Consider the following 26,124-nt stretch of genomic DNA (forward strand, 5'->3'; position numbering starts at 1 on the left):
CTAAAACAGTAGCAATTTATTCCACCAAAAAAATTTTAAAAAAAAATTTAAATCGCTACCTCGGCAGCGATTTTCAATTTTATTTTAATTTTTTTTAAAAATCGTTGCCTAGGCAGCGATTTTCATTTAAAAAATAAGTAAAGAAAATTGCTGCCTAGGCAACGATTCTAATTTTTTTAAAAAAGATGTAAATCGCAACCAAAATTATTTTTTTTAAGGCAGCGATTTTCAATTTTAAAAAAATGAAAATCGCTGCATTTTTTTAGTAGGAAATCGCTGCCCAGGCAGCGATTTTCTTTAATTATTTTTTTTAAAAAAATGAAAATAATGCAGCGATTTTGCTTTTTCCGGTGGAGTAAATCGCTGTTGTTTCAGCGATTTTACCGTTTTGGTTAATATAAAATTTTATATAACGTTTTGAAATTTTTGTTAATATTTTATACACTTTAGGCTTCGAACTCCGTTTAACAATAAGTATAAACTTTCCTAGACTTAATTTAAACCAGTTGAAACTATTCCACAAGTCCTTGATTAAAGTGTTAGCATGATAAATTAATACACAGTGATTGTATATATTAATGTGTATAGTGTAGTAAAATAATATTGTGATTGAATAACGGATCTTTAGGAATACGTAATACACAGTGATTGTATATACTAATGTGTATAGTGTAGTAAAATAATATTGTGATTGAGCAAAATCTTGCATAAAGAACCATTTGAAGTCACCTCATTCGGCATAAAAACTGCCTGATTCTAATGAAGTGATGTGGTGTTAAAGTGTAGTTTGCTCTGCAGATAGCACAAAACTGCCTCTATTTTATTTGGTAATAAGTCTACTTGAGCTGTGTATTATAAGCACACTCAAGTTGTTATATATGTTGGGCACAGTGTCTTTAACACGCCTCAAGCTTTCATGGTCAAGTATTTTTCGTAAAATTTCCAACAATACCATAAGTTCATATTCATCGCCAATCCATACAGGATCTGTGATTCTGATCATAGCTACTTTTAGTAGATCCATATTCTCTTATTGCAATTGTCAATAATGCATTTGACATTCATAGGTGAGTATTATTAAAGCAACTGAAAGAAATAAGGAGAAGATATAAAATTGCAACCCGACGAGATGGAGACTGTAACAAAGTTTCTTCGAGGAAACGATAGAAAATCACACCAATACAACTAAAGAAATCAATCATCTCACCCCCAGCAGAATGGCTAGTAAAACACATTTATTTTCGACAATAAACATGAGCAACATTCGAAGAAAATTGTTTTTTTTTTCCTTGTTAAAACATTGTTGACATTAGACGATCAACCACAGACGTGGAACAACTCAATGTTCCAGGAACATAAAGGTTACATATATATATATATATATATAGCTCATACAAGCAGATGTCGGGTTAGCGCTAGCCTGTCTGTTCTTCTGCATAGCACCAAACTGCTTGGAGTTTATACAGCGGCAGCTCCCTCAAGTATCTGCAGGCAAGAAAAACCAAAAGTCCAATTAGTTAGTTTGCTGTAAAAGACTAGACTACTACTATAATGGAACAAGCTTATCTTCTTAAGGATGTTAATATTCACCATTTGGAGAGCAAGCACTCCTTGAAGAGAAGTTGGAAGGAGCGATTGGAATGGACATGGAGAGCTGTGTTGTGGAGAAATTGTTTTTGTTGGATCCCTCATCGTCGAGGTTGGACCACGATTCTTTAGCAGTGGGCCATTCGTTAAAGAAAGGGCGCATTGAATGCTGCTCCTCCTTTACTGTTCCAGGTGAATCGATGTCACTGCCAAAGAAGCAATGCTGGTGTCGTCGTTTTGAAATTGTTGCATCAATCATAGGCTCAAGTAGATTAGGTAGATGCATCTCTGTTGAGCTACCTAGCAGCTGAGAATCATTTTTTGATCTTGCCATGGGGCTTGAAGAAATTTGAGAAGGCAATACCCAGGTACTGTCTGTGTTGGTCCTCATCCCTAAACTTCTGACAGTAGCAGAAGCCTCTGAAGATAAATTGTGCTCATCAGCATCAGGAGTAATTCCATGGAGATACCTGTGGTACATTTTGTCATTAATGAAACTGGATGTAACAACACTTACTTCTCTGAATGCAATATAAAACTGACAGCATATCAGACATGTTACTTTAACCAGCAGTCATGTACGGTATTAAACGAAGTACAAGGCAAAGTACCCTAACAATACATAGATTTTATCAAATCATAGGCTCAAGTAGATTAGCTTCTTCAAATTCCCAGGATTGTTGTAAATTTCCTAATTGGGAAAGGATAGAAGAAAGGGAATGCACTTAGGAACAAAAAGGAAGTAACTTGCAAGAAAACAATAAAAGACCGAGGAGAGCCGGTGCATAGTTAGCAGGGATTATTATGCATTCTTCAGCACCATATGCATTAGCCAGACTACAAGGCAAATTGGCGGGAGGCTATAGTCATTTAACACTACATTGTCATTATTTAGACTATCAAACATAACTCCAGTGCGAAAAATAAGATGATTGTGGGAAGTACAGAATATTTTCAAAATTACATCACTGAGCTCTGCAAGCATGTGTCATGCTAACACCGACAACAAATGTCACAATAAAAAATAAACACACTCTATATGCATAGTGGAATCTAGTTTATGACTTGACAGGTAACAGGAGAATACTTTATTCTTCTTGTTTTAAAATAATAGTGGGAGCCCGTAGAGGAGAAGCCTTTCGTCTATTGCATGCAAATATTGACGCTGCACCTCCTTGAAAGTACTAAGAGATGAACATATTCCATCTTCTAAAAACTATTTCAAACTTGACCTGTAAATAAACAAAAAAATTCCTGTGACTCGGTTGCTCAACTCTCTTCCCCTCTGGGATCAGTGCGACTCCCAAGTCCCAAATTCATTTTACAAGATAATAGCAATTACCATCTAGTAGCATGAAGAGCACATTCAAGGACACAACTTTGCAACCAACACCAGCAATTAGACATGCATTTTCTTGTTACACGAAATTCTGTGTCAAACATACACCTAGAATATCTTTACCCGCCAACGATCTCACCATATATCCAGGATCTAAACACAACTCTGACCTGAAAATCGATAATCCTGAAGGCACACTAGGTTTAAAAGAAATACTTGAGACAAAACAGCTATTTTTGCTCTCATCCTCACTATCTTTTGTCTTTGTTAATGGTATAGGCTGCATAAAAAAATAAGCAGCCTTCCTCCACCTATTCAGAACAAGACCTTGATAGATAAACGGCTCGATGTGAGAAGAAAATAACACTAAGATCAATAATAAATTATCAGGCTATCAAATTCTACAATGCTGGTCAGTCTGAAATTAGCAGAAGTGAAAAGATGAACTTAAGACGTAAGTGGAAAGATGAACTGAAGGTGTACAGGCTACAAAATGGGTCATAAGCCACAAAAAGGGAAACCTTGATGTCATGACAACAGTCTCCCAAGTCCTATATAGCATCCTCCTAATGTGGCTTTGAGTTCACATATATATATTTTACCCCCTTAAAAGAAAAATGATAAAAGACAGAATCTTTTTCAAAACAAGCAGTGTCCAGGATCAAGGCTTGAAAAAAATTGTTTTCTGCAATCCAAGCATAAGAAGAATTACGGAGGACAAAACCAAAGTACCTATAGTCCTTGTTATCTATTCCATAGGAGACAGGCTCCATCTGCAGCTTTGTTCCAGTGCTTCCATAATTCAGCGTTCCCGAATTAGCAACAGAATACAATGGCATGTTTTGGAAGCTTCCGCTGCTGCTATTTTGGAAACTTCCTCTTGTATTGCTGCTCCCAGCTGTAATTTGTGACATACTAGTCGACAAGGACTGGGGAGTAGATTGAGATTCCACAGGCTTTCTTGAACGGTTGCGGCCTCGATGCATGTGCCGCTCGCAATATTTGGAGTCAGGATATGCATCTTTTGAGCATCTCCACTTTTTTCCGTCAGTCCTTCTACACCTTCCTGGCTCAGGATCAAACTTCTTCCCATAATAGGAACAATAGCCCACTGTACAAAGAAGAAACAAATCATTAAGCTCCATCATGAGCTAATGCATATAGCTGAAACCACCACCTTGAAAGACGTCCTTTTACGAGAAAAGAATATATATGCCAAGATCTAATTAGCCACACATCAATCAGAAATCCATGAAACAGGAGCATACCACAACACAGAGTTGCGACTACTGGAGCACTATTACAAAACCGACATCAAAAGTGAGCACTTCTGTAAACTATTCATGATCAGTTGGGGATGTAGCCTTAGAGCTACCAGTTAAACCAAACCCAATATTTCTGACACGGAATATTGATTGTAAGACAACAAATTAGATTCCGAAGCCATAATTTTAAAAGTATATTGAGTTCATTACTAAGAATATAAAAGGTTGGACCCATTAAATTAAAATTCCGGATCTGCCTTCTTCAACAACAGTCAACAGTATACAACTTAAATAAACACCGGATAAGCCTCTAAAAGGCAAAAAGCTACTACATTGACACAGAAGACAAAGCTAGATGCCAACCCTATACAGACTAGATTAGTGATCTTCGCACACAAAATGGATAAACAGATAAAGAAGTCACTAAACCAAAAAAAAAAAAAAGGTAAATCCATTACTCTGATCCCAAACAGAGAATAGAAAATGGTAATAATTGCACATCCATAACAAGACAGAAAATTTTCAAGAATGCCAAAAGAAAAAGAACCCTCTTTTCAGATCTGCATGCTTGAATTATACCATCAAAGTAAACTAAACCTTTCAAATAGATATAGATAAAATAAGAAAGAGAAGCAAGAAACAACATACAGCTTGGATGATGAAAGAACCTAGCTGAGATGGCTTCAAAGCTACGACGAATAGGGACAACAAGATCAGGTGGCACAGGAAGACCTGCCACCAAGTACTTGTATATCATTGCTTGATGCTCCAGCTCCTGCCATTGCACCGCCGTAAATGGCGGCCGGTAACCATACCCATACCCCATTCCCCCCTCCCCTCCACCCCCACCCCCCACTACTGATGTAGAGGTGCCACTCATCTTCTCCCTTCACTAAAAAACTAATCTTTCCAAATTTTACCCACCCCCCTTTCCCCTTTTTCACTTCACTCAAAAAGCTGCACCTAGAAATCAACACAATATCAGTTAATATACAAACATATACACAGAGAAAGAGAAAAAGAATGTGTTTTTGTGTGTTGTGTGTGAGTTATAGAGAGCAAAGTTTGTTGAGGTTACCTAAGAGGGGGACAGATCTAGGGTTTGGACAAGCATGGAAGAAAGAGCAGAGAGATAAAAGCTGAAGAAAGAGAGTGAGATTTAATTAGAGTGAAATCAAGAAACATTCATAACACTAGTACTTATTAATGTACAAGACAAAATTAACAAACTTACATTGAACTTTATGGTGAGAAGAATAAATGACAATAACAATATGAATGATGACATTATAGTATAAGTTTTGTGAAAGATAATGAAGGGTTTAAGGAAGCATTGGGGCATGGGGGGGAGAAAAGGGGATTGAAAGAAGGGGGACCTTATGGAGTGGGGTAGAATGGATAATGTCTTATTGTGGTCCAAATGATGTAACACCTCTTTTTATATCTTTCAAAATTTAGTCATGTGAATGTATCATGACCCTAAAGATGTAAACTTTGTCCTTTAAGGTTCAACAATAATTAAGATGACCTACAAAAGATCTTATTCTAGTTTGATATATATATATATATATGATTGTTTTTCTCTCTTTTTTTTTTTACTTTTTGAAACTTTGTGCTTTTTGTTTGAGCAAGAATGTGAAATATCTTGAGAAATAAGCTCCAACACATCATCAAGAAGTGTGGTGGCATAGATAGTTTTTAGTTTTGTATGTGAACAGATGACATAGATGAGATTACTCAATTTAGAAATTTTGTATTTATGAGTCTTGAATAATGCAAATGTGATTAATCTCATTAGTTATGTCGTATTGCATAATTTTTTTTATTCAAAACTTGTTTCGAGCAAGACAAAGTCTAATATCAAAATTCATAAATTATGTGACTTATATTAAGTATTTCATGACTCTATTTTCTAATTTATATCCAGTCCGACAAAGTTCGATATCAAAACTCATAAGTTATGCGACTTATGTTGATCAACACAAAAGTTTAATTTAATTCCTAACGAGTTTGTGTTGAGTGAGATTATATATTTTTGTAAAAACTAAAAAAACTATTTTAAAAAATATTCATGTACATCAAAAACAAATTATATGAGAATTACGGGAGGATGAATATCATTTGTAAATTTTCTTTTCTCAACGAGAGTCATTTTCGTTTTATAATCAAATTTTTGGTGGGATAAGAAACATTTCATTTCGCTATAATCACGCTTTAAAACTGGACCCAACTCTTTAAATTATATGATCCTCGTCACCAGTTAACTAATACTAAGGACCCGTTTGATAGACAATATTAGGTAGAATAATTTATGGATTAAAATTTAATTCAACTAATACATTGTTTTGGTTACTTCATTTAATTTAACTCATGGATTGCTTATCCATCATATCTAGTATTATCTTATCCCTTCGAAATGGAGGGATAACTAATTCAAAATTTGTTAAACCTCGGATAAGATTCCTAAATGACTAAACTAACCCTTTATTTTTTTAAAAAAAAACTTTTGTAATTTAATTTTCTTTTTATTTATATTAGAGTTGTTATAAATGTTCTTTTTCAATTCTCCAAATTTGTTTGGTGTAATTTAATGATTTTACTAATGTTTTTTTTCTCTGTTTTTCATTTTTTTTATATTCAAAATAATTTGTCAATTACCCACTTGAATTATTGTTCTTTCAAAAATGAAAATAAAAATAAACTTTAGGTATTAACAATTTAAATAATTTTAAATCTATGTTAAGTTTAAGACATATACTTAACCCACAAAAAAATTGAAATACGTTGCGTCATCACTGATCTTCTTAGTCTTAATGGTACATCATACCTAAAAATTAATAACAATTATATATGTATGTATTTGATTTAACTAATTAAATGAAATAAATAGTTCTTTAAAAAAATTATTCGGTCCGATGATTATCTATCTTGACCCAATTACATGAAATAAACATTCATAATAACAAAAGGGTATAATAGAAAAGAATTTTTTTGTAGAATTATAAATTAAACACAAAATTAAGTCAAAAGCAGTGGACCAAACACTTGACAAAAAATAATTTCTGCACTATTAATTTCTACGTTACTAATCCCTGCTAAACGACCCTTAATAGTTATCCTTCTGTAAATTTTTGCCTTTTAGAGAGTATTTTTTTGAGATTTTAATTAATCGAATATAAAAAAAATTAAAATATTTTTTTTTGAAGGAACCGAACACAAGGAAAATGAGAATCGAGAAGAGACATTGTATAAAACAAAGTAGAGGAAACGTACATTTAGATAAATTTGGGCACAAGTACCAAAAGGATGATCATAATTTCCTTTACGTACTATTTATTTTCTTGGTTATCCACTTCCATATTTTGTGAAATAAAATATTTTATTGCCATTTCATTTTGTGGAATAAAAATACACTACGTAACTATGAAAAAAATAGAAGTTTAGTGCACCTGGGTTTAATGAAATTGAAAAGAGAAAATGAGAGTGTGTAAAAAATAATGTGAATGTTAGGGAAAATTTCTTAATCAAAGGATACGAAGTAATGGATGGGTTGCTCTAACTTTTCGAGTTTAAATTTTAAATATAAAAAATATCTATGATCGAAATGTATCTCTCCAAATGACTGTTTTACGCCGCACAAATTTGAATTAATCAAATTTTAATGCAAATACTAAATAAGAATTTTTTTTAAAAATCTTTTGTTCCATTTGGATTGTGTTGCTTGATGTTCCACGTCTTGTTTGTTTGCGTCAAATTACATGGGCCAAGTCCACTTGTCACACGCCTAGGCCTATGATGAGAAATTTGTTTCACTTGTTCCTATTATCCCTATTCTTAAAAATTGGTAAAAACTATATATTAAACTATATATATCAATGTATTTGATTTAATATTTAAATTGTATATTAATATATCAAAGTAAATATTTAATATATTTGAGCTACATATTATATTTTCGAGCAAGTTTTAAATGTATTCAAGTTACTATTCAAATAAATTTTTAATGTATTCGAGCTACATATTAATGTATTTTAATTATTGTATCTATTTTTTTTTTAATTTTAAAAAATTAATGTAATTAGAAATTTATTTGTTGTGAATAAATCCGTAACAGAAATAATATTTGCGGTAATAAAGACAATAAATGCGAAACAGCACAATACGGTTAATTAACGAGAATAAAAGAGAAATAATGACACCAAAATTTTACGTGGAAACCCTCCTAAATAAGGGAAAAACCACGACTCGAGAGGAGCAACGAGTATCACTATAGTAAGAATTTTACACTTGTATGTCTGAGTAAAACTCCAAAGACCATTACACATTCAAAAGGAATAACACTCTTTTGATTTTTTCACCTCACTACAATATCGTTCACACTCTCTATTTTTCCTCCGCAAATTATTTTCCTCTATGCCTCACTCTTATTTCTCTCCTTAGTAATTCTTTTTGGTGCACCTAGAATGAAGAATTGTCCTTCATTTTATAGAAAACAAATGCACTACCCTCCAAATGTGCTATAGAAGAAAAATAATTGTTTTTCTTCATAGTTTACCTACTATTGAAAATTAAGTAAAGCTGAAAAATAATTCAACACCAAATCTGCCAAATTTTGAAATTGACAGAAAACTATTCGGGATAAATTCTAACTTTATTCGGGATAAATTCTAACTTTATATTAAAATTATTGAATTTATATCATTTACACTCTTGTAATTTGACTTGTTAAGAATGTATTCATGAAATTTGAAATATAAAATCTTAAAAAAGTATGAAATACCAAGATGAACATGTGAACAGGAGGAGTTTTCCTGGTGTTTTTTCCAAAAATCAGAATGGGCTAGGCCCAATATATTTTAGAGGAAATTTCAAAAATAACGTAGACTATAAACACAATAAATTCTTAGTTATATGTTATAAGGAGGCGAAAGAAAAGCGAGAGAAGAAAGAAGCGAATTATATTTGTAATATATATATGATCATATTTGTAATTTTGCCCTTTTCTGTTTTTGATCCAACAAAACACAATCTCAACATTAAAAAATCTTTTAATTTATGTAAATATCTTTTTTCAAAGATGAAGACCTGAAATCATTTCCATTTTTCTTTTGTTTCCTTACCATGCTATATATTGTATCATAATGTATTACTCTAATGAATAGAATGTTTGAATATATTGTATCATTCTTCGTTGTTACACAATATCACATATATATAACTTTTTTAAAATAATAAACCTATTAAAAAGAGAAGTAAGGTACGAAGTAGAGGTACTATAAAAATGTAAAATAAAAGATGAATTATGATTATTAAATAATAAATAAACACAAAATGAGATGAAAATAATGTGATCACACCAAATTGATTTCGTTACATAAAATGAGTCTTGTTGAATTACCTAACAATGAAATTAAACAATACGATATAATAAAATTTATGAAAATATCAAAACAAACATTTTATTTAACCCAACAATATAATACCGTACCACAGATAACAACTATCCAAACAAGGTGTTAAATAAACCACTAAAAGATAAAAGTGATTCAAAATAAATCACTATTTTAGAAAGTAACTAAAGTAGGTTTAGTGCAAAAAAAAAAAAACTTCACTTTATTCACTATTCTAAATGTTTTCGGTTAGTCTCGTGACGTGTATATTTTAATATATAACATAACAATTTATACACTTTATAAAAGTTTTCTTATAAAGTGGAAGAAAAAAATATGTTTTATGAAGTGTAAGAAAAAATTTTACTTTATCAAGTGTAATAAAAAGTTCTATTAAATAAAGTGTAAGAAAAACTTCACACGTTTTATAAAATGTAATAAATAGTTCCGTTATATATTAAAACATATACTTTATGAGACTGATAGAAAAACTTATTTTAATTACTTTTTAAAAGAATAATTTATTTTGGTCAATTTTATTTTTTCGTGGCTTATTTAGATTCCAAACTCGTTATTTATTATTATCAGTAACTATTAATGAGGTGTCAGTTGTCATGTCATGAGATGCGAAGTCAGTGCGAAGCAGCATTTTTCGACACTTTTGATTCTGAAATTATTATACTCCTAACTCCTATATACTCTCTGTTCTGATTAACCGCTCCATTCTCCATCTCTTGCCGCTTCACTCACCCCCACTCCCCTTTTCTACCACCGGGGCCTCTGCTTTCTTCTCCATAGCTAATTCATCATGAGTCTTTTTGGTCTTGGAAGGTAAAGTTGTGATCTTTTTTAACTTTTTTGGGAATTGGGTGTTGAATTCTATGCTTTCATCATCTCTGATTGATTTTTGGTGGATCTGTTGATCTGGGTTTTTTCTTTCTGTGTTAATAGTTTCAATTTTAGCTCAGCTAGTGTTTTTGTTTTTAGTCTTTTAGGTGTTTCTTTTGGTACCTTTTTTAGTGTTTTTGAATGCTGATAGTTTAGATGAGGTTTAAGGATTTTTGATTTGGATGGCCAATTTGGGGTTAGCTGTGTTTTACTGTGGGGGCTTTGATGATAAGCATATAAATTTAGTAGTTTGTCTGATTTTGACTTGACTTTGACAGGGAATTGACGAAAGTAAAGAAAGACTTTTGAAATTTGTAGGCTTAAACTAAAAGTTTGTCGAATTTAGTAAAATGTCTTTTTTTTTCATGTGGAGAGTTGGAATTGAAGAGTTGCTGAAGAAAAGGTTCATTCTTTTTTAAACAAACTATAAATTAAGACAATAAATTGAAATGAAGGGAGTACGTTTAAAAGAGAAAATCCGGTTTAGTTATCAGTCTCTCTAGAAATAAGGTTCATTCTTTTTTAAACAAACTAAAAATGAAAGTAAGACAATAAATTGAAACAACGGGAGTACTTGTAAAAGTGAAAATCCGGTTTAGCTACTCTAGAGATGCATTTGATATAGCCAAAAAGTACAAGTTTCAGTAGATAGTTGTGTGCCCTGTTTAGTTGAAGTTGAAAATGTTAATTGAATGAATTGCCATGCATTTTTTTCATTCTTAATAGGATAAATCAAACTTATCTCATCGTTTCATTTATATTGGAGTTGAACATGCCAAAAGAATGGAACTTTCACATAGTATCCTATTAGTAATAAATTATGTGTGTAAATGGATCAGTTCTGTTTCATAGTCTCATTTGTAAAACATTTAGCATTAGGCTGCTTGTTCTGGGTGGTTTTAGAACTAAAGGATATTTGGGAGATGGTAAACTGCAAAAAACCAAAGATTTTTTTTAGCAAGTTTCTGGCTATTGATTAATATTGAGGGTTTGATTTCAAGTATGCATGTTTGATCTATGCTGTGGGAATATTGCAGTATCTCTAAATTTGTTTGGTTTTAGTTTGATCTACGTAACGCTGATTGTGTACTCGGCTCATGCGTTTGCCTGAGCTTTAACTGCTAGTGCACCTTGCTTTCAGATTTGACTGGATGTTGTCTGTAGCATATACATCTGCCTTCTAATGTATTGCTTGCTCTTTCTATACAGGAATCAGAGAACATTTCGGCCCAAAAAAAGTGCACCCTCAGGGAGTAAGGTTGCACTGTTTCCTAGTCCAGGAGAAAGAATTCTCCTGTAGCTTTCTGTGTTTTTGTACTTATTTTCTGTGTGTTAAATCTTGGGCTGCAACATTTCAATGTTGATACCTACAATTTCTGGATATTTTCAGTTGCCAAAGTAAGAACAAATTTCAAGCGTTAGGGAAAACTGACTATACTTATCCAATTCTCGATGATGCTTAGGCAGCTTAGATTTTCTAACCTTCATACCAATATGCGCTTATGACTGATTGCCATGAAGTTGGGTTTTTAGAACTACAAGAGTTATTCTACTTGTTTAGATGGTAGCGTCTATGTGAGCCCTGGATGCAAAAGTTATCATTACTTTAATTTTAGGGAGCTTTCAACTTTGTGAATGAGATATATAATATATTGGACGTTAGATAGTTAAGTGAGGGAGTCACTTTGTCTTGTTGTGACAGGGAACTGCATCCTAAAATTATATAACTATGTGGATAACGAGGTACTTATTTCTGATATAATGATAAATACGTGTTTTTGGTTCACATGAGGTATGGTTTCTATTTGGAAAGGTTGGAGGCATAGATATGCAAACTTCTATTTTAGTTAGAGAAGCATCAAGATGATATGAAATCATTTGAATAGTCTCGTAACTTTGAGAACCGTAATTGTATTTGAAGCTCTTAAGGCTCATCTAAGCTTCAAACTTTGACACGGTAAGATTTGATTCAGTAGGCTAGTTCCATAGTCTAGACTCTTAAGAGTATTGCATGCTATGAGTTTAGACCCTTGTGTCAAACATTGACTTGTAACCAGTTCAGATATGTCTAAAGCTACACAATAGGTTGAGTAGCACTGTTCAGCAAGTCTTCTTGCTAGTTTATCAAACTTCCAGGACATTTTTAATATGGTCTTAAATGTATCAACAAGCTGTGGAGTAGAAGAATATTGTTTTGTCCTCCTGCATACAGTTTTTTTTTTTAAAATGTATTAATTAGGTCATCTTCCTTAATTTCTCTCCTTTTGTGCAATAACAGGGGGCACAGTTAAGGAAGCATATTGATGCCACATTGGGTAGCGGAAACTTGAGAGAGGCTGTTAGGCTCCCGCCTGGAGAAGATATTAACGAGTGGCTTGCTGTCAACAGTACTCTTTCACCCTCTCACCTTTCTATCTTTCATGCATGTGCATATCAGTATCTAGTGCCCTAATTTTAGCCCTATTTTGTGGCTAATGTTTCTCAGACACAAACCGCACATATGATTGATGTGTTCACTATCACCCTCGAGCTGCAGGTCTAATCTGTGGCTGAAGAAGAGTTTCTCTAAATTTACAAAAAGAAATAAAGTGGATGTTAAAAATGAGAAAGAAAGATTACCCATCTATCCCAAACTAACTGCTTTACTTTCTTTTGATTGTCCCCAAACTTTGTCACTTCTCTGAATAGGTTCTCTACAATCTTTTGTACCTTTTCAATATATAATACTGCAAGAGATCACACATATGACTTTTTTTCCTGAAATGGTAAATGTTATTGATGTCAAAACTAGCAATTAGAAAGTGTTGTGATAACATCCAAAAAGTTAAGGGAAAGAAAACCCTGGGTATCTATACAAAAGATCCAATGAGTTGTAACAGGGTATCATTATCCTCAATCTGCCATTCCCTTCTATACCAAGTTATGAACAAATTTGATCTTCACGATTGAGTTGTTCCTCGCTTCAAAGAACCTCGGGTTTCTTTCTTTCCAGACACACCACCAAATGGTTGCTGCCATTGTGTTCAAATCTAACAGAAATTCCATTTCATCTGAGGTTTATTCTCCATGGTTTAGTATCTTTTATTCGAACAGAAAGCTTCAACTTTTCTCTTGTACCCATGCCTAGTTAAATTAGGTTGGTAAATGTGATCTGGGGTGTTGCAGGAGTGTTCAACATGTTGAATGGTTAGTTCTAGGTAACAGGTGTTGTAAAGAATGCGGATAGGTTGTGAACTCATGTGAGTACTGCTATAGTACTAACAAATTTTAAATTATGTAGTAGCTTGATCTCTATTTTCGGCAGCCAAATGCCACATGAACATACCATACCTAAGAAGTTCCACCAAGTGTTATTAATTCACATTTTGTACAACAACTTTTGATGATTTGCTTACTAACAGTTAGACTTTTTAATGATGTTTAAAGGCTGGTACAAACTAAAATGAATTGCAGCAGAAAGAATTCTAGATAGAAACTTTCATGCTCTGCTTACATGTGAGTTCCCTTTGAAGCCAATTGTGAGAACAGAGTGCTTCATATACTATGTTATCATTGCTCTCATAATGCTCACACACACATTAATTTTGTTTCTTTGGTGAGTTGTTGCTATTATTGAATCTAAATTTCAAAACTGAATGGAGGCTTTATCTTGTAATATCCAGCTGTCGATTTCTTCAACCAGGTGAATCTGCTTTATGGCACGTTGACCGAGTTCTGTACACCAGAGAACTGCCCTACAATGACTGCAGGCCCCAAGTATGTTTCAGTAAATGATTGCTTTGATGATACCTGTGCAAAGTACTATATGCTATGTAGTCCAGTGAAGAATAATGAGTAATCATTTAGATACTCGCTGATTATATATCAAAATGTTGCTTTCCTGAGAAATATTTGAGAAGGATTAATATTATATTAGTCATTACCTCATTTCTTTCTCTAGTTGGTTTTTGTACTTCCATTGATGATTTCGTTACTAATTTGGTGATTGTTCTACAGTTTAGCAAAGCTATCCTCTAAGTGGAGTTTAACTTATTTAGGTTCTCATTTAGATGCTAAAAAACTACAAACATGTAAATCCTTCCACAAGGTTTGCAATTTGACCACCAATTATGTGAAATTACCTTGAATTCAGTTGAATGTGTTTCTGTTAGGAAGATTTGAAGCCATGCATGTTGCTCATGAGAATGTCCTTTGTTTATTTTTCTTGGGCTGACTTAACTGGATCATCTTGTTGGAAGTTAGCAGGCGTACTTGGAGCATTGGTTATTTCATCTGTTGTCCGCATCTGTGTGTCATTCTGCTTACTGGTCTAGAAAGTTGATACAAGCATTCTAATGATTATATTCATCTTTTCGTGAATCAAACAACTTTAAATTTTCTTCCCGTCTATAATGAGTTGTGCTGTTCTTCTTCTACCATTTTTCTAATATATGATATCTGTATAGCTTTCCATTCCACCCTTTCTGCCAGAACAAGACATACCTGAAACAGGAAAAGAAGAAAAATGTAGGACTGGGATTGTATTGGAGCTAACAGTCTGTTCCTTTGTAATTCTGCATCTTCTTGATGAATTTTCCAATACATTTTAATTGCTTCCCCAAAATTAAATATATGTAAGGATTAGAATTTGGTAAGACAATAAAATGTCTAGTTTCGAGACAATTTTTACTTCTTTTCTTGTATGAAGTATGGTGAGGGAAAGAGTGGGTAATGACATAAATGTGGTTGTTTCTTGCACTCTTTTATGCAAAGATGTCATTTAATGGAGATGTCTGCCTGTTAAATGATCATGGGTGGGTGTGAATTCTAGGTTTCAGCCACAATACTCTGCCTTCAGCTATTTGACAAATTTGCTTCAATACCATCACGAGTGCGGCAATATTTTGGAAGGTCCAAGCAACATGGATTTTGTCAGAGAAATGCGGATGGTGAATTTTAGATTGTACAAAATCAGAAATGATTAAATCTGGCAAAGGGACTGAGTAGCATACATACATAAAGGATAAACTTAGAGAAGATAGTGTAAAATGGTTTGTCCATGTCCTGTGTAGACCTCCATATGCATCGGTATATAGATGCCACGATAGGACGATTGAAGATGATAAAAGGGGATGAAGTAGATCTAAAATCATATTGAAGGAAGATGTTTCAAAGACTTACTATCTCTGAGAATCAATGTGAATTCGAATAAGAAACAACACCAATGAAGATATAGAATGTATATAGGTGACACAACTATATGAGAGTAAGATATAGGATGTATATAGGTCACTTTATTTGAAAATCGGTTTTTGAATTCCGAATCCGTCTTGAAGTTTGTATTTCAAATTTGGATCACTGCTATAACCTGTTTTCCTACTTGCTTTTCACCTTGGAAAATTGTATTCAAGTACATTCAAGAAGGAACAGTATTCCATATATACTTTGCAGGAAGTATAATCAAACAGAACTTCCATCTTCAACTCCAACAACAACAACATACCCAGTGTAATTCTACAAGACCAGTGGGGTCTGGTGAGGATAGTGTGTGCTATACCTTGCCCTAACTTAAAAGGAAGAGAGGCTTTTCCGATAGACTAAATTCCAACTCCAACTCCATATATTCCAAATAAAATAAAAGATACTTGGAATCTATGGCCAAACACCGGCGGATAGAGGTTATGGACCCTTCTTAGTTAGAAGTAAATTCTTTCCGGTAAAGAGTGAGTTTTTACCATGAAGAGGGGAGAAGAATACAAATTGATGGTTTTGATGAATGGAGCCAAAAAAACAAAAAGGAAGTCTTGCTTTTTTTTTTTTTTCTTTTTTCATGATATATTTTTTCCGCACTCTTGACTTCCATTAGTTATTGGTGAATTGCAGTTTCTGCTTCTCTTTTATATGGAAATTTGACTAATTTGCGGTTAAGTTATCCCTGTGAATTCTCATTCCTTCTTACTTAAGTCCAGCTTTGATTATGATAGTCTGAACCAAATTAAACCCAAAGTTTGTTATGGTGTTATTTTTGATGTTTCAAGAGAAGAAAAATTCAGATGGTGTTCCTGACTTCTTCACATATTGATTTCAGATACGAGTACAGGTGGGCTGATGGAGTACAAATTAAGAAGCCTATTGAAGTTTCGGCTCCAAAGTATGTTGAATATTTGATGGACTGGATTGAAACTCAATTGGATGATGAATCTCTATTTCCTCAAAGGCTTGGTAATTACTGGTCTTTAATTGGAAAGTAATAACATGCTATTTTACTGTACATTACAGGTGCGATCAATGTACACAGTTTCTACTTTTGAGTGTATTAAAATTTGACCCTCATCTAAGATATATTTCACACGTTTCAAGAGTACAATCATTTTATAATTCTATGTCAAAGTATCATTGAATTGTTCCACATCAAGCCATCTCTAAAAACTACTCTATTATCATTCTTTTTTTCTACTCTGTTATCTTTCTGCGTATATAGTATCGGTCTGCTTTTGATAAGTGGTTTTTCAACTTATAAAAATAGTTACTAATATAATATGAAAGTCTAGCTTCTTGGTCTTCAGGCGGTCTGAAGTTGTATTGGACAAAAAGATCTTAAAGAGTCCCCTTTCCTGAACAACCCCCCAAGAAAAAAAACAATTAGTTGCTTTAGTCATTTACTTTTTAATTAGTCTTGTTGGGTGGGTGGGTGGGTGGGGGATAGTGTGGTGCCAGACTGTGGGCTTGGAGATGGGTTGGTGGGATGAGTATTCTGGCTTTATTGATATCTTATTCTCTTTCCATATTAATTTGGAGAATGCTAATGTCTTTGTTCTCGATTCTCTGTGCTAAACTTTGTAGGTGCGCCGTTTCCACCCAACTTCAAGGATGTTGTCAAGACAATTTTTAAGCGTCTCTTTCGTGTGTATGCACATATTTATCATTCCCATTTTCAGAAAATTGTGAGTCTTAAGGAGGAGGCCCATTTGAATACGTGCTTTAAGCATTTCATACTCTTCACCCATGTGAGTTATCTGAATCTCTTCCTTGTGCACATTACTAGTATATCTTTCTTCCAAAGTTTGAAAACATGTTAATTGCATGTATATGTCCAAATTATTGATCAAATTAATGTCGTGTTACCTTTGTTGTTTTTTCTGGTCGTTTATTAAACTTTTCAAAGGATTATGTATAGAAAAGTAAAGAATTGATATCCTAGTACACAACTGAGGGGATTTTTTTGGTCTTACTATGGAAGTCCATCATTCACTAGTTTAGTGATTCTTGTTTGTTGCTGAACGAAGGTACTATTGTTCACGAGGAAACAATTTTAAGCTTCAATAATGGATGGCTCTCAAATCTAGGAGGAGTAGAAGATCTTGAATATTTATTCAAAAAATGTCATTTAAAACGAATGAGTGAGGATATGTATGATTAAGTTTATAGCTCTCATCTCATATTGGTTAAGGTGCCCCGAGGGCTTAGGTCAAGTGGCAAAGGTTGAGTATTCGTGATGTAAACTAGATATTCGAGCCCCGCGCCATGTGAACTGAACTTAGTGTTTAAGTGAAAAAGTGTATAGGGGTGGACCCGTTATCCAGAGTTTCAAATGTTGAGGTAGGTTGGCCCAGATTTCTCGGTTAAAAGAAAAAAGAGAAGTATTTATGAAGGCAATGCCTTTAATATAAATGCAGGTCATGTTCCAGATTAATTTGTTCTAACGATATTTTTAATGTTGAACTTGGTTAATTGCTTCTCTTTTAGGACTTCTGCTCAGTCAAATTAATAATATATTCTCTTTTATACTGAAAAGACTGAATAATGTTTGTTGTTGAGAATAAGAACATACTACTTTGTTGTCATTATAATACCATAACTGATAGTTGTTGGGCCATGTGCATGGAGGGAATGATCTTACAGATTCATTTCCTAGGAAGTTGGGTAGGTAGGAGGTGTGGAAGTCTTGTTTGCATAATGACACCTTTCAAACAAAGGTTACTCAGGTGTGGACTGTGGTTTAACTCTAAATAACCCTCGTGGAAAAGACGGGCACTCTGTGAGGTGTTGGACGTAGAAGCTAGGGAGGTTAGTAGAAACCTGGTTTGCAAGAAGAGTAGTAGTTTTCTGGTGTATATAGGGAAAAGGGAAGACAGAAGTAATTCCAACTCCGAGATGTGTTGGTTGACAATTGACATTAGCCATTCCCTGACAGACGTATTTTGAAGGAGGTTATGCGAGTTGGCTCTTGAGAACATAGGTTTTGCTGTACGTTGTCATCGTGCAACATAAGTTGTTCCGTTTATGGAGTTGACTGATAATTGTATATGTTTTATCTTGTAGGAGTTTGGACTGATTGACAAGAAGGAACTGGCTCCACTTCAAGAGATTATAGAATCCATCATCGTCCCATACTGAACAATCGTGATATTTCACTGTGCTGCTAAAGCTGGAACTAAATAGTGTAATGTAATGCAATAAAGTTTCTCGTGGTCATCCAAAGTGTATAGCCTCAGCTGACAATTTGAAGTGTCTATGAATGTATAATGGTTGTAGCTTTTTCTATATTGCTTTTAAGTAAAGTGCTTTTGTGACCCGTTTGGATGGGCTTAGTAAAAGCAGCTTTAAAAAAGTACTTTTGAAAGGACTGAAACTTATTTTTAAAATAAGCAGTTATGCGTTTGGATAAAAGTGCTGAAATTGTTATGCCAAATGTGAAAAAGGAAAAATGGAAGAAAGAGATATTGGGGTTATGTGGGTAATTTGGAAATTGTATAAAAATATTAAGGGCAAAAAAGATAAAAATGCGGTCAACTTAAAACAGCTTATAATTAAAAAAAAAAAAGCATCCCTATCTCAGCTTTTAATTTTTGGCTTAAAATAAGTTTTTTTAACTTAAATAAGTTATTTTGAGTATTGTCAAACAACTAAATAAGTCAAAAATCAAATTTTAAGTCAGTTTGATCAGCTTTTAAGCTGAGCCAAATAGGCTCTAAACAAAGACCAAACAGATGGAACCTGGAGTTGAGAAATCGTCTTTTTATCTTACAAAGGTAAGGGTAAAATTTGTGTACATTCTACTGTTCTCTCTAGATCGCATTTGTGGGACTATGCTATGTATACTATTGTATGATTAGATAGGATCGAGTGATTTTGTTTAGCTATTATCGAAATAAATAGGTAATTGAACGGCTTATTATTTATATTTAACGACTTTGATACAATAATGTAAAAGTTCTGTGTCCCTTCGTGATGTCATCTTTATTTTAGGGGTGTATCTGGTAATTCGTCTGTTCATATTTAATTGTTATTGATTTTTTTTTATAGTGAAATCATAAGAATTTTGATCAATATCTTACGATGTATATTTTTATTATATTGATATACAAAAAGTTGTAATTTATAGTACTTAATGATGTAATTTCGAATATCTAATTATTATTATTTTTTAAAAAATTGAATTAAAGTAATTTATTTTAACTTAAAAAATTAGTCATATTAATTTTTGAAAATATGGTATGAAAGAATTTTTTGTTAACAAATAATAATTCATGATTGGATGGCTCAAACACTTGACTTTTATGTGCCGTTCTCTCTTTTTAATGGGTGTGTTAAAGTCAATCAGTAACAAATAAAAATGAACGGAATAAAGGGATTAATCTCTTAAATAGTTTTTAGGAATTTTATATTTAAGTTTATTAAAAGTGAAAACACTGATTTTCATCAAGAAATTGCAACAACTAAAACAGCACTAACACTAAAAATAGACTTTAAAAAAGGCATAAACTATACCTCAAAAGTCTGCAACAGACACCAAAAATTAGAGCTAAATTTCTAAAATTGAAATATGATTCACCTAAATGTGAGTTCCCCAAAAAAATAATTTTCCCCCCACAATTTCCACTAAATCAAACAATCAACATTAGTTAAAATTTTTTTTTTTTGACATACTTAAAAGATTAAAATTGTCCAAAATAGACTTGACCAACTATTGTAAACTTACCCCCAAATATAAAGAACCACTTATTTTCATTCAATTCTATCTTTTCATAAATTACCCAGGAATAGATTTTTAAGTTAGTTCTTCATTTTATTTTACAAATTTTTAATTACGTAGTAATAAAAAATTATGGGTAAAGCCGTTAAGATGGGCTAGATCAGTTGGGCTAGCCTGACCTAATTCGGGATTTAATAGGGTCGGACTAAGATTTTTGGAAGAAAAAGACTTTTTAGCTTAACCTGAATAAGATTAGTTGAGCTTGAGAAATATCGATATGGCCGGCCCGTGGATTAATAAAAATTAATTAAAAAATATAATATAATATGAAAATAAGAAATTAAAAAGAGTAAAAACTCAAAACTATCAAATTAATATTTCTATTTAGATATTTATACTTATACTTGAAAAAAACTTAATAAATATTATAAAAGATAATTTTATTGGTTGATTTGATTAACGAATAGTAACATTAAAATCATGTAATATTATTTTGTTGATATTTATGATAATATTTTTAAATTATAATTTAATTTTTTAATAATTATAAAAAATATAATTATTTTAAAAATGAATTAGCCCGGCAAGCCTCCACGTACTTGTGGGTTGAGCCGATCATTTTCTAGTCCACACAAAAAATGAACTGCCCACCCAAACCTATAAAATACCAAAATTTGTATGAGTTAATCCGGATAAAATATGTTAGCCAATATTGACGAATCTGATGGATACTTGCACACGTCTAAAAGCATTATACCTTTTAATATATGTTTTTTATTCCTAAACGCTTTTTCTTAAATAAAAAAAAAATGACATGATCGGTTGAATACTTTATTATAGACATCTACTTCTAGTCCATTCGAGACCGTCAAAATCTGGAGCAGGGAATTTGAAGAATTTTATCAATGAGTTGCGACTAATAGTAAATATCTGTTAAATAAAAACAATTTTTTAGTTAAAAAAATCCATCAAACATTAAAATTACTTTGAGAAGTCTTTCTCATGCACCACCAAACCCACTCCCACCAAAAAAAAAAAAAATTAATTTTATTTCATTTTTCACTTTCTTACTTTAAAGTTTGAACTATAATCAAATATTTATCGAAACACATCTCATCTGTTAGGTCTTCATTTTTTCCAACCTAAAACATTACAATTGTTCAGGTAAGAAAAACGAATAACTGATAATTGATACATATTTTAATAAATATATTAATGATAATTTGAATATGAAACTAAAAAAAAACTGATTACTATATATACATAGCAAATTTGGGGTAAACACCCGATGCGAATGAACATACTGCAGAGAAATGTTACAAGTATGTATGTTGTATGTAATCACCATAATTGGTCAAATTTATTTGTGCTTTGTTAAGCATAGTTACCAGCAACTACCTTAATTAAAGTAACAATACAACAATGGTCTCTACTTTTTTAAGGTCAAATTGACACTTACCAAGCTAGACAAATGAATAATTTAAGAGCAATATCCTCATTTAAGGCCTTTCCCTGACCAAAGAATATGTTACAAAAATGGCTAATGCTATTATCAATTTTCCTAACCATCAAGAGCCATATGAGAATTCCTAATATCTTTATGACTAGTCTCTGAAGCTGCAAAACCATAAGCTCCAGCAGTGGCAGCAAGGACAACAAATATTATGGAGAAAAGTTGGAGGTTTGCTAGCAACTCCCCTCGAACTTCGCTATCTTCTGAACGACACATGACATCGTTCCCTTTGAGTTGGCAACCGTCTGGCATCATAGGACCATACAGAGTGAATGCAGTTTGATAGAACCAAAGGCCTTGGAGTGCTACAGAAATGCCGCTAGCCAAATCAATAGGGAAACTGGTGGGCATAAGAGCTCCAGCGATAGTACTCAATATGCATAGGCCAATGAGGAGGACAAGGATAAGGTGATAGTACCCTTCGAGGCCTTTGTGGGTTGTGGAGTGGAAAAAGAACAAGAAATACTCTGCAGAGAATGCTGTGGCAGCGATCAAGCAGAGAGCTCCTTCAGGCAAGGGAAGAAAACTGAAAGACGAAAGCAAATTTATCGAGTTAAAGACTCTGATGGAGACAAACGGATAGTCATATACACAAAAATATTCAAAGTTGGGCAAGACAGTTCTTATATATGGAGATTAATACAAGATGAAAGTAGGATAACTCGTGTTGGAAATGACCCCCCAAGAAAGAGTAAGGTATTAGTCATATGCCAAAGCAATGAACATATGTAGTTGCTTCATTTTGATTTTCACTCACTCACCAAATGATAGTGAATAATGCAAAGTTCCAGTTTTACTAAATAAAGGATACAGAAACTGTAATTCCACTCTGAATATTTACTGAACTGCTGGAAATCAGTAGTCGCTTTAAGGAAGAGTTTCAACTCATTGCATGATAGCACAACTAATTCATGCATATCTTGTCTAAACCGATTCTTATCAGGCTTTGAAAGCACATGTGATAAGGTTGATGATGGTTATAGTCATCTAAATTTCTTTATATCCTTGTTCATTTCAGATAAAAACTGATTCCAAAACACGTCCAGGAGCATGATTTCCAAGGGCATAAAGAAGTAGGCAATCTAGGGAATCCGGACCCCTGTTCTGTCAGCCAGCAAGAAAGATGATAACGAATTATTGATGTGGGCGGAAGTAACATCAAAATATCATTAATTTAATCTTACATGTATTAGTTCATCCTGAAACTTTAGATCAGTCATGTGGTTGTATTAGTATTATTTTCAAGTATAAGCAATGTTCATTGACTTGCAGACTCAAGTCTCATTCTTCAGATCGATTCTAGAACTTGTGAATGGGACTACTCAGTTCAAGAACGTATTATCCTTTTAGAGAAATAAGAACGAAGAAATTGATTTCTTTTCTTGAGCATGGCTCAGTAATGATTCCAACTTCCAAATAATCAAATTTTAACACGATATATGACTAAACTCAGACTTGCAATTCCTACAACTGCCAGTAAAAGCTCTTTAGTTCAGCCAGTTTCCAACTGCCAGTACTTGTTATACTTAACTGGTACCACACTTATCTTGCTAGAAGAATGTGTTACAGTGCCTGCTTTGATAGCTTCCATTAACTTTAAAGGGTTGCTATTGCTTAAGACTAGAAATGCCTAAAGACGCGGATATCTAGAAAGAGAAAAATAGAAATAAAAAGATCCATAGGACAAATCAAGAAAGGGCAGTTAAAAGACTGGAATTTCGTCGTTGTCCCGGGGAGAGGGAACGGGAACCACCTATATTTGCTTGCAATCTGTCATTTTCCACTTTTCTCATGGCGATGGTGGAGCAGTCTTCCTCAAACAGGGCTTACATGCACATAATTATTTCAAAGGTATGGTTACTTGATTTGTGCGCAATAACCCAACTTGACAGTATGTGACTTACTTGACGATATTAGACCATCGTAATTCTTGACAAAATTGTATAAACAGCTATATTGATGCCTAAAAAAGAACTAAACAGTTTGTATGAAGTTCCAATAATTTCTAACTAGGCTGAAGAACTTAAAGTACTTCCCTAAATATGGCGAGAACATTAAGCAAAACTGAAAACTAAAAACTAAAAACTAAAAACTAAAAATGATTACAATAGGATATTGGACCCTCATTCAATCTTCTCATCATCTTCACATACAAAGAAAATGTTCCAAATATAAGTTCTTTACAAATAGAAAACCCAGACACAATGCCTCAATCATCAAATAATTACTATTGGAAATCAATCAAATTTATTATTTCACTCAACCTTCTATCATATCAAGCACCATAGCTAGCAACCTCGCAATTCACTAGTGATGACAGAGAAGGAAAAAGACTGGTTAACTAATTAGGAGAACGATTGTCTGGATCATTTCACTTCTATACTACCACTACGATTCGAATTTACTAACATATAATCAAAAATATTCTTAGGCTAACAAACACCAAAGTCAAGAAGATTGTGAATCAGGAAAACTAACCTGGTTTTCTCTGAAAGAAGCACAATCAAACCAAAGATGACGAACATTAGAAGCATTCCAGCATGCTCAAAGTTATTCATATGAATAGGATTCAAAGCCCCATGAACGAGAAGTCTGAGGTGTGTCGAATAGAAGAGCTCAATACAGAAATCAATGAAACCTCCAATTGCTACCACATAAAGTTCCAAATATTTCAACTTCCCATCAAAACCCGGAACAGGGCTCCAAACCCTTACCCTAAATGACTTGGGATTTGATGAATATCTAACAAGAGCAGACCATATATGCCACACACCAATCACAAGAAACAGTGTCCCAGGAAGAACATGCCCAGGAAAAGAACCCATCTACCAAATTCAAGATTGACCCAAAACTTGAAACTTCTCCAACACAATATCACCAAAAGGAAAAACACTCACTTTTCTAATATACCCCTGTTCTCTGTATTTATGCTCTGTAAAAAAAAAACTAAAAATTTAGCTTATCTAAAACAGATGAGCTAGAAATCTGAGCTCCTTGTACAGTTAACTTTCTGTAAGAATATATTCTTAAAACAAACTGAATCAGTCCCCACTTACCCAAAAAACGATACTGCACAATCTTTGAAGATAGCAAACTCATTAACTACAACCTGTTCCATAGAAGAAGAAAAAGAACAGCTGTTAAACTTAGTCGTGAACAAACAAAATTGGTCATTCACCAAACTACTCTTCCAACGCAAATCATAAATCAACTTTTTCAACGAAATAATTTCTCAAAAAGCCAACTTTTGATATGACAAAAGAGAATTCACAAAAAGTAGGGAATTCCGTGTATGCAAGGCCCACTAATGACAACTACATAAAAGTCAAAATAGTACCGCATTTTCACCAAAAATACAAAAAGATAAACACACCAAGTAAGTCATATATATGTCAATAAACCCCTCTGTTTTTAACCCTCGAAAACCAAAGAAAATTTCACACTTCCAGAACTGTAATTATCAAGATTTGAAAAACCCAATTTCAGATCTATAATTTATTAACCAATCGCAGCCCCACATAAGTCAAAAAGAGGGGAATTGCTAAAACCAAGAAGAGTTGAATAGCAAAAGGATAGTTGCAGGGAAATGTAACGCACCTTTTGTTTATGCGAATGGCGATAAAAGATTAGTGTTTGTTATTTGTGATGCAACAAAAACGAGGATAAAACTAAAAAGTAAAAGGAATGATGGGATCGGAGAAAGTTGAGATGGGGTCATAAGAGAAGACAGAGGTGACGGCAATTATGGACGTATTATTGAATCGAATATTCAATTTATATTTGAACCGTGGCCATCTATAAACTTATAGGTGTTTATATCAGATATATTATTATATTTAAATTTATAATTTATTTTATTCCATTAAATTATATAATAATAAAAGTTAACTAATTTTATTGATTAGATATAAACCTATAATACGAGTAAATTTTTTCAATAACTTTTGTTTTGTTAGCATGCGTTCTAATGTGGAATGTTATGGACAATTTCTTTGGCCGTACAAAATTTATAATTTCATAAGTACCAATAGTAAAGTATAGAATTACTATATAGGTTAATATGAATCAAATAAAATAAATTGAGGAAGTACATGTTAGACATGGATGAATGTTTTTGATTTTATTATTAATGATTTAATCAAAATAGTTTGGATGAAACAAAAAATTCATATTTGTATGCTATAACA

General features: G+C 33.0%; 3 protein-coding genes across 5 annotated transcripts; 1 reads left to right on the top strand and 2 right to left on the bottom strand.

Annotated features, from left to right (window-relative positions):
- Positions 1–1,130: 1,130 nt before the first annotated feature.
- LOC101267047 (growth-regulating factor 4-like) lies at positions 1,131–5,592 on the bottom strand. 2 transcript variants are annotated; one of them, XM_019215420.3, is made up of 6 exons: positions 5,426–5,592; positions 5,270–5,330; positions 4,840–5,154; positions 3,659–4,037; positions 1,591–2,057; positions 1,131–1,485 (listed from the first exon to the last, which is right to left on the bottom strand). In XM_019215420.3, exons 3-6 carry the CDS (start codon positions 5,069–5,071, stop codon positions 1,478–1,480), a joined length of 1,086 nt encoding a protein of 361 aa, XP_019070965.2. In that variant the 5' UTR covers positions 5,072–5,154; positions 5,270–5,330; positions 5,426–5,592; the 3' UTR covers positions 1,131–1,477. The 2 variants fall into 2 exon arrangements, with proteins under 2 accessions (XP_019070965.2, XP_069144545.1); XM_069288444.1 differs by lacking the exons at positions 5,270–5,330; positions 5,426–5,592 and having other exon boundaries at positions 4,840–5,032.
- A 4,572-nt stretch (positions 5,593–10,164) lies between these two features.
- LOC101260752 (MOB kinase activator-like 1A) lies at positions 10,165–19,118 on the top strand. Its single transcript, XM_004245906.5, has 7 exons — positions 10,165–10,412; positions 11,679–11,727; positions 12,748–12,856; positions 14,132–14,225; positions 16,537–16,670; positions 17,292–17,455; positions 18,771–19,118. The coding sequence occupies exons 1-7, from the start codon at positions 10,390–10,392 to the stop codon at positions 18,843–18,845; spliced, it is 648 nt and encodes a 215-aa protein (XP_004245954.1). The 5' UTR covers positions 10,165–10,389; the 3' UTR covers positions 18,846–19,118.
- A 2,637-nt stretch (positions 19,119–21,755) lies between these two features.
- Positions 21,756–25,781, bottom strand: LOC101265158 (uncharacterized). 2 transcript variants are annotated; one of them, XM_010327300.4, is made up of 4 exons: positions 25,535–25,781; positions 24,994–25,046; positions 24,416–24,869; positions 21,756–22,463 (listed from the first exon to the last, which is right to left on the bottom strand). In XM_010327300.4, exons 3-4 carry the CDS (start codon positions 24,760–24,762, stop codon positions 21,986–21,988), a joined length of 825 nt encoding a protein of 274 aa, XP_010325602.1. In that variant the 5' UTR covers positions 24,763–24,869; positions 24,994–25,046; positions 25,535–25,781; the 3' UTR covers positions 21,756–21,985. The 2 variants fall into 2 exon arrangements, with proteins under 2 accessions (XP_010325602.1, XP_069144578.1); XM_069288477.1 differs by lacking the exon at positions 25,535–25,781 and having other exon boundaries at positions 24,994–25,294.
- Positions 25,782–26,124: the final 343 nt, after the last annotated feature.

The sequence above is a fragment of the Solanum lycopersicum genome, chromosome 8 (assembly GCF_036512215.1).
Source record: "Solanum lycopersicum chromosome 8, SLM_r2.1".
In the NCBI taxonomy this organism is placed as follows: domain Eukaryota; kingdom Viridiplantae; phylum Streptophyta; class Magnoliopsida; order Solanales; family Solanaceae; genus Solanum; species Solanum lycopersicum.

What these genes read in the sequence shown, in the direction of transcription:
- LOC101260752 (XM_004245906.5), top strand. Translation starts at nt 10,390, where the DNA reads ATGAGTCTTTTTGGTCTTGGAAG. An exon ending in AGTCTTTTTGGTCTTGGAAG is followed by an intron (nt 10,413 to 11,678) that starts GTAAAGTTGTGA and finishes CTTTCTATACAG; the next exon opens with GAATCAGAGAACATTTCGGC. An exon ending in ATTTCATACTCTTCACCCAT is followed by an intron (nt 17,456 to 18,770) that starts GTGAGTTATCTG and finishes TTTATCTTGTAG; the next exon opens with GAGTTTGGACTGATTGACAA.
- LOC101265158 (XM_010327300.4), bottom strand. Translation starts at nt 24,762, where the DNA reads ATGGGTTCTTTTCCTGGGCATGTTCTTCCTGGGACACTGTTTCTTGTG. An exon ending in CTTCTTTCAGAGAAAACCAG is followed by an intron (nt 22,464 to 24,415) that starts GTTAGTTTTCCT and finishes TTCGTCTTTCAG; the next exon opens with TTTTCTTCCCTTGCCTGAAG.
- LOC101267047 (XM_019215420.3), bottom strand. Translation starts at nt 5,071, where the DNA reads ATGAGTGGCACCTCTACATCAGTAGTGGGGGGTGGGGGTGGAGGGGAG. An exon ending in GTTCTTTCATCATCCAAGCT is followed by an intron (nt 4,038 to 4,839) that starts GTATGTTGTTTC and finishes TTCTTTGTACAG; the next exon opens with TGGGCTATTGTTCCTATTAT. An exon ending in ATAGATAACAAGGACTATAG is followed by an intron (nt 2,058 to 3,658) that starts GTACTTTGGTTT and finishes AATGTACCACAG; the next exon opens with GTATCTCCATGGAATTACTC.